Source organism: Oreochromis aureus, linkage group 3, assembly GCF_013358895.1.
Source record: "Oreochromis aureus strain Israel breed Guangdong linkage group 3, ZZ_aureus, whole genome shotgun sequence".
In the NCBI taxonomy this organism is placed as follows: domain Eukaryota; kingdom Metazoa; phylum Chordata; class Actinopteri; order Cichliformes; family Cichlidae; genus Oreochromis; species Oreochromis aureus.
Genome location: NC_052944.1, coordinates 101,312,218 through 101,322,831, shown reverse-complemented (window position 1 = coordinate 101,322,831; position 10,614 = coordinate 101,312,218). Strand labels below are relative to the sequence as shown.

The 10,614-nt window shown below is 37.3% G+C and overlaps 1 protein-coding gene across 1 annotated transcript; it reads left to right on the top strand.

Moving 5' to 3' along the window:
* The first annotated feature begins 1,015 nt into the window (after positions 1 to 1,015).
* Positions 1,016 to 6,239, top strand: LOC120434862 (stonustoxin subunit beta-like). The gene is made up of 2 exons (XM_039603376.1): positions 1,016 to 1,052; positions 2,184 to 6,239. Exons 1-2 carry the CDS (start codon positions 1,016 to 1,018, stop codon positions 2,714 to 2,716), a joined length of 570 nt encoding a protein of 189 aa, XP_039459310.1. The 3' UTR covers positions 2,717 to 6,239.
* The last annotated feature ends 4,375 nt before the right edge of the window (positions 6,240 to 10,614 follow it).

The window sequence follows — 10,614 nt, the reverse complement described above, 5'->3', positions numbered from 1 at the left end:
CCAATCACATGCGCCTGCAGTTTTGCCAGGTGCTTCTGCTGCACTACAGCCTGATTATTGTTCATTGCCACCATGTAATATGCAGCAGCCACGTCATCAAATGGAAACACTGTCCATTTTTGTTTTCCACTTTGATTGCCATGACACACACTACTGGCAGCCTCTTCATTGTTTTCTGGCTTGGCAGCCAAGCATGCAGCTTTCCAGCTGCACTCTGACACTCTCCAGTCTCAACTCCAGCTTAACTAAAAATCACAATGTATTGTCATGGTGGCCCTGTGGCTGACAAACATATCCCACATAGCAAAATTGGTATGGCCCACACACCGCAAAGAATGACGGCCCTTTGGTGGGCCAGATCTGGTTTTCCAGAGGGGGCCCACACATGAGCCAGCACAAGGCCGGTTGCAGACACACTGGTGATCCTGTGCTGGCCCATGTGTGGATTAACTCTGGCAAAGGAAACTCTGTTCAGACAGTGAATGGACTGATTCTTATATAGCGCTCCTCTACTCTCCCGGATTACTCAAAATGCTCTATACAACATGCCACATTCATGCAATCAAACACTTTCTTTGAACTGAGTGCCACATAAACCAAAACCACAATTGGGACAGATATGGCATGCCATCGCATGGCCCACATCTGGCTGCCATACAGTCTGCCATGACACTAGTCAGTCAGTCAGTCGGAAGTGACAGCTTACTGGCACATCTGGCCAGACATCTTTTCTATGAGCCTGGGCAACATAACCCAAAACATATGCCATCACATAGACAGTGCCATCTATGCCAGGCCTGGCCCATATCTGGATGACATACCACTTACCATGCCAGAAGTCCGTCAACAGTGCCGGCTTGATACCAGATCCGGGCCAGACCTGCTTGCTATGTAGGGATTGTTCTTCAGCATATTGCATAACCAAAGATAAATGAGGCCCTGTTTCTCTAAAATGATGTCACTGCCTTATTTTGTTATTTGAGCTGTCTTAGCCTGATGAGACTCAGGCTAAACTATGTGGGGTGACGCTGACAGTGGGGATAACCTTTCAAGTAACCTTCAAAAGCTCCAAATTACCACGAAATTCATGCTTATAATAAATGCATGTAAGCTTCTGACCACAAATTTAAGAACAGCTGAAATTTTTTGAACAGATGTGAAACATTTTTGTAATATTATTCATGTTCAAACAGATGAGCTCACATGTAACCTAAACCTGCACCATCCTCCCTATTCTGGTATTTTAAAGAGTACTTAGCAGAAATATTAAGCAACATAACTAATAGGGTTGCAAACTCCCAGCAAAAGAAAAAAATAGGGAACCACCCTCCACCTCATGATTCTTAATCGATGTAATCAACTTAAATTCAGCCGCTGGTTTCCTCTTTCTGGTGCAAAGTGGGCAAAAAACAAACAAGAGAGACAGACTCGCGACAGAAAAGCCGATCAGCTGATCATTAAGCAGTTTCATGATTGAAGTAGCAGCAGGAAGGAAGAGAGGGGCAGTCGCTCCATATATCGCTTGTTAAGCTTAATATGGGAACGCTTTACAAACATTCAGAGATGAACTTACACACTTGCTTTACTTCTCTCTGGGATAACTTTCTCAGAGATGAAATACTGGTTTGGTAGCGAAGCTCCAAATACATGCAGCCGCTCTATCACGTGGCGCATACTGCTCCGACGTGCTACGGTTATGAGCCGAGTTACGCTGTGTTGCAAGTTTTGTGAGGTGTTTTCATGATATTTAATGGATCAGATTACATTTTTTATTTCTCGCCGATATCCGATCCAGTAATTTAGGTCAGTATCGGACCGATACCGATACGTGATATCGGATCGGTCCATCTCTAGTTCCTTTATCAGTGTCTAACAGTACGTGCATGAGAGCCATGTAATGTCCATGTGTGCATGCTGAAAGAGACTGTGCTTGTCTGATGCCCTCCTCCTTTCAGGCTGGAGCCTGCTGGAGTCCGATGGTTGAGACCAGGTCTGAGAAAGTGTAAGTGTATTTTTATTGTGATTCATGAAAACAAAACAGCACACATTCAAACATCTACAAACTGTCACATCACTAATTCATATCTCTGATGTCAGGAGTCATCATCAAAGTGTCAATCAATGAACAGATGATGGATCAATAACTGCAGCTACATTGTGTTTGTTCTCTCCATCAGATTCCTGTCAACTCACAATCGACACAAACACAGTGAACACAAACCTCAAACTATCTGACAACAACAGGAAGGTGATATATGTGGAGGAGGTTCAGTCATATCCTGATCATCCAGAAAGATTTGATGTTCTTCCTCAGTTGCTGTGTAGAAATGGTCTGACTGGTCGCTGTTACTGGGAGGTCAAGTGGAGAGGAAGGGTTGATATATCACTGAGTTACAAAGGAATCGGGGGAAAAGGAGACACTTATGACTGTAGGTTTGGACAGAATGATCAATCCTGGAGACTACGCTGCTCTAATGATGGTCCTCATTCTGTCTGTCACAATAAGAGAGAAACACCCATCTCCTCCTCCTCCTCCTCCTCCTCTTCTGTCTCTAACAGAGTAGCAGTGTATGTGGACTGTCTTGCTGGTACTCTATCCTTCTACAGAGTCTCCTCTGACACTCTGATCCACCTTCACACCTTCAAAACCACAATCACTGAAACGCTTTATCCTGGATTTTGGATCTGTTCTAGTTCCTCAGTGAGTCTGTGCTGAGTTGAGTGTAAAGAGTGACCTCCTGTTAGAGAACACTCTGACTCTTGAAGACATAATTCAGTCTGTACATGTCTGTCTCTTTCGCTCAAACTCATTTTCAGAGCCATAAATTTAATCAGTTTATGTTTTAAACTGTTAAATGATTCCTTGTAAACTTTAGCAATCATTTTTGCAAACTAATACGTTGAAAATGCTTCAGCCATATAAGATGAATGTATTGGCTCAATAGTTTATAAAGCAACATTTAATGTCTGTCTGATCAACACGTTTTGGAGAAATTCCTGAAAAACAAGGGAAGAAAAACATTGAGACTGTTAAAGACACCAAACTGTGTCTTCGTAGTAAAGTTCCCAGTGCACTCTCACTGCTGCTGTTTATTTCTAAGGTGACGGCTACACATTGGAGTTGTGGAACTTTAAACTCCATTGAGACATTAAAACTTACTGTCCCACAGCCTGATAAAGGGGATGTGGAAATCGCTGCTGTTTGTGGCAGATCAAAGTGAAATAAATGTAATTGGTTGAATGGGTATTTGTGGTCTGAAAGAGACTCAGCGGCAGATTAGAATCAAGTAGAAAAACATTTCCACTTTTTCTATTGAAAGTAGAAACTAGAGAACAGGAGGGAGTCAGAGCTGAACATTTCTGCCTGTTTGACATTCTCCTTGAAAGTAGACTTTGTAAAAAAAAAAAAACCCATCAAGAGCTATGACGAAACTGTCTCACGTAAAGACCACCCCAGAAAAGGAAGACCAAGAGTCACCTCTGCTGCTGAGGATAAATTTATCCAAGTCATCAGCCTCAGAAATTGCAGGTTAACAGCACCTCAGATCAGAGCCCAGATAAATGCCACACAGAGTTCCAGTAGCAGACACATCTTTACATCAACCGTTCATAGGAGAGTGTGTGTGAATCAGGCCTTTCTGGTCAAATAGCTGCTACAAAACCACAACTAAGGAAAAGCAAATTGCAGAAGAGATTTGTTTGCGCCAAGAAACACAAACAATGGACATTAGACCAGTGGAAATCTGTGCTTTGGTCTGATGAAATCTTTGGTTCCACCTGACATGTCTTTGTGTGATGCAGAAAAGGAGAACGGAAGCATGGAGAAGGAGGTGTGATGGTGCTTTGCTGGTGATACTGTTGGGGATTTATTGTCACAGTCTGGCTGCGAAGCTGACTGTATAAATTTGAGGACCGGATCCGAAATGCAGACACGAAGGAACGAGGAAGAAAACTTGAATATAACAAAAAGCAAGCTGGTTAATATGACTGATAAGAAAGGTACAAAAACAAAAAGCATATACACTAGGAAGAAACTAACTTCAACCGAACTGGGAGAAAATAAATGTGAAACACAAAAGACGAAGAACAAAACCTTGAACGTGGCAAAAACCTGTACTTGGAAAACCCTGGAGACACAGAAGCATGGAAACATGACAAGAACAACAGAAACACAGACTAAATACACACAAGGGTGGTTGGGGGAAGTGGATAAACATGGGGAAACAGCTAACACTAATCTGACATAACGAGAAAAGGAAGCGACGCCAACTGCTCTGACAGGGGACACAAACCTTCAAAATAAAACAGGAAACATGAGACGCAGACATGATAATACACACCTGACAACCTGAAATCAAAGACAAGAAATACATGAGACTAACCAGAAGATGTAAGTGAAACATAAATAGATTAAACTTGAGGCAACTAAATAATGAACCTAGAACTTAACATTATGTTCAAAATATAAGAAAGAAGATCAAAAAACAAATGAAAATGCAGGGTCACAGACCCACCCCCTGACATTTATTTTTTATAATTATTTTACTAGTGCAAAGCAGTAATCAAAGCAAAAGGCAGCTATTTTCAAGAATATAAAATATAAAACATTTTTTAAGTTATTTCACACTATTTTGTCCCATCCTCTTCCTAGTCAGAAGATCTGGAGCCTATCCCAGCTGTCTTAGGGTGAGGGACAGGGTACACCCTGGACAGGTTGCCAGTCTGACACAGACAACCATTCTTATTCATGTGAAAATATAGAATTACCAATTAACCTAACCCCACTAACTTTTTGACTCTTGGAAATGTGGGAGGAAGCAGGAATACCCGGAGAGAACATAGAAACCACACAGAAAGTCCCTGGCCTGATAGTGGAACTATGCTAACCAACATGCTTCTGTGCTGTCTTTAGTACATACTTCCATATGTGTTTATTTGTAGTTTTGATGCCTTCAGTAAGAATCTTCAATGTAAACGTCGTGGAAATAAAGAAAACAACATTAAATAAGAAAGGTGTGTCCAAACCTTTTACAGGTATTATATACTACAGTAATGCTTCCAAAAAGGTCACGTTTTTTTCATCACACTTTGGATCTGACTGTTTAAGTGAATGGAGAACCTTTATTGGTCTTCACAGTCTAGAGCTAAAAAAAATAATGACACATTCAGGTCATGTCATAGCCGTCAAACAGGGGGTTTTGGAGATTTAATGTCTTCCTCAGCTCCCTGTACTTGTGGTGTTCCTCGGGGATCTATATTGGGGCCAATTTTATTCTGCGTTTACATGCTTGTTTCCATTCATACACCGATGACATTCAGAATTCTCTTCAACTGAAGAGAAGCTGTTCTCCTCCACTTTTAACTTTCCTTCAGTCTGTTGATGAAATTAAAGTCTGGATGGCCTCTAACTTCCTTAATGTTTATGAGAACAAAACCGAAGTGATGGTGTTTGAACCAAGTGGTAATCCCAGCACATCTCATTTTAATCTACACAGTCTTGAGCCTTTTATTAAGTCGAATGGCAAAAATTTGTGGGCTATATTTGACAGCAATTTCACCTTTGAAAAACAGATTAGCTCAGATGCTTTTTCAAACTGAGGCTTTTATCCAAGGTGAAATCATTTTTATATTCTAAAAACTTTGAACAGCTGATACATGCTTCCATTACATCCCAGCTGGACTACTGTAACTCCGTATATGTTGGAGCTAGTCAGACCTACCTTGCAAGGCTGCAGTTGGTCCAAAGGCAGTTGGTCCAAAGTGCTGCAACTCGTTTTCTGACACGAAATAAAGATGTTAACTTAGTTCCCTGGTGCTTGCCTCTCTTTACTGGCTTCCTTTTTTCACATCTGAATTGATTTCAAAATTTTATTATTGACTTAAAGAGCCCTGAATGGACAGGCTTTTGGGTCAGTATTTGACCTCTTGCAGCCTTATCCACCTTCTAGATCTCTTAGATCAAATGATAATGATTCTTTGCTTTTAGCCATAGCAGGGTCTAGGCTGGTTTACAGAGGTGATCAAGGATTTCAACCCCTTACTCATCAGACAGGCTTCTACTGTCAATATTTTCAAATTTCATCTACAAAAAAACATTTGCATTCACTGACTTTTTAATAGATTATGAGAGTTATTTGGTAATTGGTACTATTATTATAAATTATTTGGTATGAGTTATTTTGTATTTCCGTACAACACTTTGTTCAGTGTTGCTGTTGTAATTAAATGTGCTATATAAATAAAAATGATAACAATGACATTGGCTCTTTTCTTTTATAAGTGCATGTGTGCTCGTTTGGAATAAAAGAAGCCACATTATAATGGTTGGATGCTGCTTTTTAATCATGTGTCATGTCATGACCACGTGTGCTGTTCTCAAGACTTAGAGACTTAGAGCTTTTTATTGTCATTGTGCAGTTTCTTGCACAGCGAAAGCATGTGTTGTTCCTTCATTCAGTCTCATTGAGGAATGTATTTACTGATCTTTGGCTCTAAAACTGAAAAAAAAAAACTACTATTAATCTAATAATTGCACACACATTATTTTAAAGATAAACCTTTTTCAGAGGTGTGGAGATGCCCCGCCCACATACATATTAGCTGGACTCAGCCCCCACACTGTAGAGCTGGCAGAGAAAAGCCCTGTGGTTTAAAGCTCCTTTTAGTGCCTCTGAGAGTTAATGTGATAGAAACAGTGAATCCTGTACTGCTTTAATCCAGCTGTTTCACACTGAACATCAGCTTGGATGAAAAGGGAAGTTACTGTGGAGCCTTATTGAGGGGAGGCTTATGAATTGTGAAGAAACATGTTGTGGTGGGCAGGTGAAGCCTCATTAAGCTTGGAGGCTTTACTTCTATTTACACCCAAAAACATTCAAAGCTTCGAGTCTTTGATCTTTGATCAACTTTGATTAATCAGTCATTTGGCGAATAATGTGGTACATTAGGAATGTTTATTGACAGAAGCAGGTGAAAGATTGATTTTTTTCACAGGTTTTTCATCCAAAATCATTTTGTCTCTCCTGTGGCAGCCTCAGTGGACTCCTCCTCTGGCTCAGCAGCCCAGCAGCTTTAGAAAATCTAATTTCACCTGGCACTGGTGATGCAGGAATAAACAGATATCTGCCAGTTTCCACACTGTTGGATTTGTTGGAAGTGTCTGATGTGCTGCCAAGTATTTGAGGGGGTCTACTGATCTTCCAAGTGTGGCTCTCTCATATACCTGTGACAGAAAAAAAGATGAAGCATCAGCTCAAACAGAAAAGTAGGATATAAAAAGGGGACATATTCCCAGTGGTCAGTCTGCCCAGCAGCATCAAACACGCCTGGACTCCATATTTATGGTCTGTACATGTACAACAACTACTTTTACATCTATTCTGTTCACAGTCATCTCCATGCTGCTCTGTAGACCAGTGGATTGTCAGTGTGTCTAACATGGATCTGATGTTTGGCTCCATGATTTCAGTCTGATTGGGTCATTCATAAAGTATTCTGTTCCAGCTGCTGGAGGACAACATCATCACTTTTCTGAAGAAAAAGCAGAAGAAGATTCAGAGATTCTTAGTCCAGATCACTCAGAATGCTTAGAGAGCCAGTGGGGAGATAATGGACCAAAGAGCAGCAGCAGAGAGGCAATTGTGAAGATCACACTAGACTTCCTGAGGAGAATGAAGCAGGAGGAGTTAGCTGACCATCAGCAGAACAGTAAGAGGATTTCTATATACAGTGGCTTGCAAAAGTATTCGGCCCCCTTGAACTTTCCCACATTTTGTCACATTACAGCCACAAACATGAATCAATTTTATTGGAATTCCACATGAAAGACCAATACAAAGTGGTGTACACGTGAGAAGTGGAATGAAAATCATACATGATTCCAAACATCTTTTACAAATAAATAACTGAAAAGTGGGGTGTGCGTAATTTTTCAGTCCCCTTTGGTCTGAGTGCAGTCAGTGTCCCATAGAAATTGCCTGATGAGTGCTAATGACTAAATAGAGTGCACCTGTGTGTAATCTAATGTCAGTACAAATACAGCTGCTCTGTGACAGCCTCAGAGGTTGTCTAAGAGAATATTGGGAGCAACAACACCATCAAGTCCAAAGAACACACCAGATAGGTCAGGGATAAAGTTATTGAGAAATTTAAAGCAGGCTTAGGCTACAAAAAGATTTCCCAAGTCTTGAACATCCCACGGAGCACTGTTCAAGCCATCATTCAGAAATGGAAGAAGTATGGCACAACTGTAAACCTACCAAGACAAGGCCATCCACCTAAACTCACAGGCCGAACCAGAAGAGCGCTGATCAGAAATGCAGCCGAGAGGCCCATGGTGACTCTGGACGAGCTGCAGAGATCTACAGCTCAGGTGGGGGAATCTGTCCATAGGACAACTATTAGTCGTGCACTGCACAAAGTTGGCCTTCATGGAAGAGTGGCAAGAAGAAAGCCATTGTTAACAGAAAACCATAAGAAGTCCCGTTTGCAGTTTGCCACAAGCCATGTGGGGGACACAGCAAACATGTGGAAGAAGGTGCTCTGGGGCCCGTTCTTCGTACCTCGCTTACTACATCCAAGATCAAATGACACATCCAAGATCAAATCATCGCGCTAACTTTGAGCTCGCTAATCCGGTTCTCCGAACACACCTGTTGTTGACGATTAGTATAGCTGGATGAAGTAATCTGAGATCACTGGGTGGCTTAAAAGGGGCTACGCATCGATAGTAGAAACATTGATCGGCAACCCTGTGATTGGTCGGCGAAGATGTCGAAGGAGCGCGCACAGTATTTCACGGCAGCAGACCAAGAACTCTTGATTGAGGGATATCAGGAGTTTCAGAGTCTAAACGCAGGGGAACACTGCAAAGGCTGCAAAAGCAAGGAGAGAGGGCTGGCAGAAAGTTGCTGACAAATTAAACTCGTAAGTGATCCATGATATTACATTATATCATGTGATATTATATTATACCACATTATATTATATTACATCATATCCTCTTTCACATTAGAGCCACAACAGGACCCACTAGAACATGGGAAAAAGTAAAAGTGAAATATAAGAATATTCCACAGAATGGTAATATTTATCACTTATATTGCTTTTAGTCTATGACAAGAGACCCTGGAATAATCTGTTTGTTTGTTTATAACAGCAACCAAGAAAAGGGCAGAGCAAATAAAGACAGGTGGTGGTCCTGCACCCCTCGTCACACCCCTTTTGTACTGTGACATTTATTGACATTGTGGGTTTTTTTGTGTGTAGTTTGACATAACACTCCATCACTTTTACCTGTTCCCATGCAAGGGGTGACTGAAGCATGCACAGTAAGTCGGGAGTAAGTATATACACAGTACAGTAAGTATATATATATATATATATATATATATATATATATATATATATATATATATATATATATATATATGTATATATATATATATATATATATATATATATATATATATATATATATATATATATATATATACGTATATATATATATATATATATATATATACGTATATATATATGTATATATATATATATATATATATATATATATATATATATATATATATATATATATATATATATATATATATATATATATATATATATATATATATATATATATATATATATATATATATATATATATATATATATATATATATATATATATATATATATATATATATATATATATATATATATATATATATATATATATATATATATATATATATATATATATATATATATATATATATATATATATATATATATATATATATATATATATATATATATATATATATATATATATATATATATATATATATGTATATATATATATATATATATATATATATATATATATATATATATATATATATATATATATATATATATATATATATATATATATATATATATATATATATATATATATATATATATATATATATATATATATATATATATATATATATATATATATATATATATATATATATATATATATATATATATATATATATATATATATATATATATATATATATATATATATATATATATATATACATATATATATATATATATATATATATATATATATATATATATATATATATATATATATATATATATATATATATATACATACATATATATATATATATATATATATATATATATATATATATGTATGTATGTATGTATATATATATATATATATATATGTATGTATGTATGTATATATATATATATATATATATATGTATATGTGTATATATATATATATATATATATATATATATATATGTGTATATATATATATATATATATATATATATATATATATATATATATATATATATATGTATATATATATATATATATATATATATATATGTATATGTATATATATATATGTGTGCATATGTATATGTATGTAAATAATACCCTCACGGAGAATCGATATCTCTATGAGCACACCGTCGCGCTGAGCTAAAGGATCCTGTCTATCCCGCAATATACGCTAAATTCTGTAAACTCTCCTTATCAATCTTGCACCTTCCTTGCTCGCGTACAAACGGACAGGAC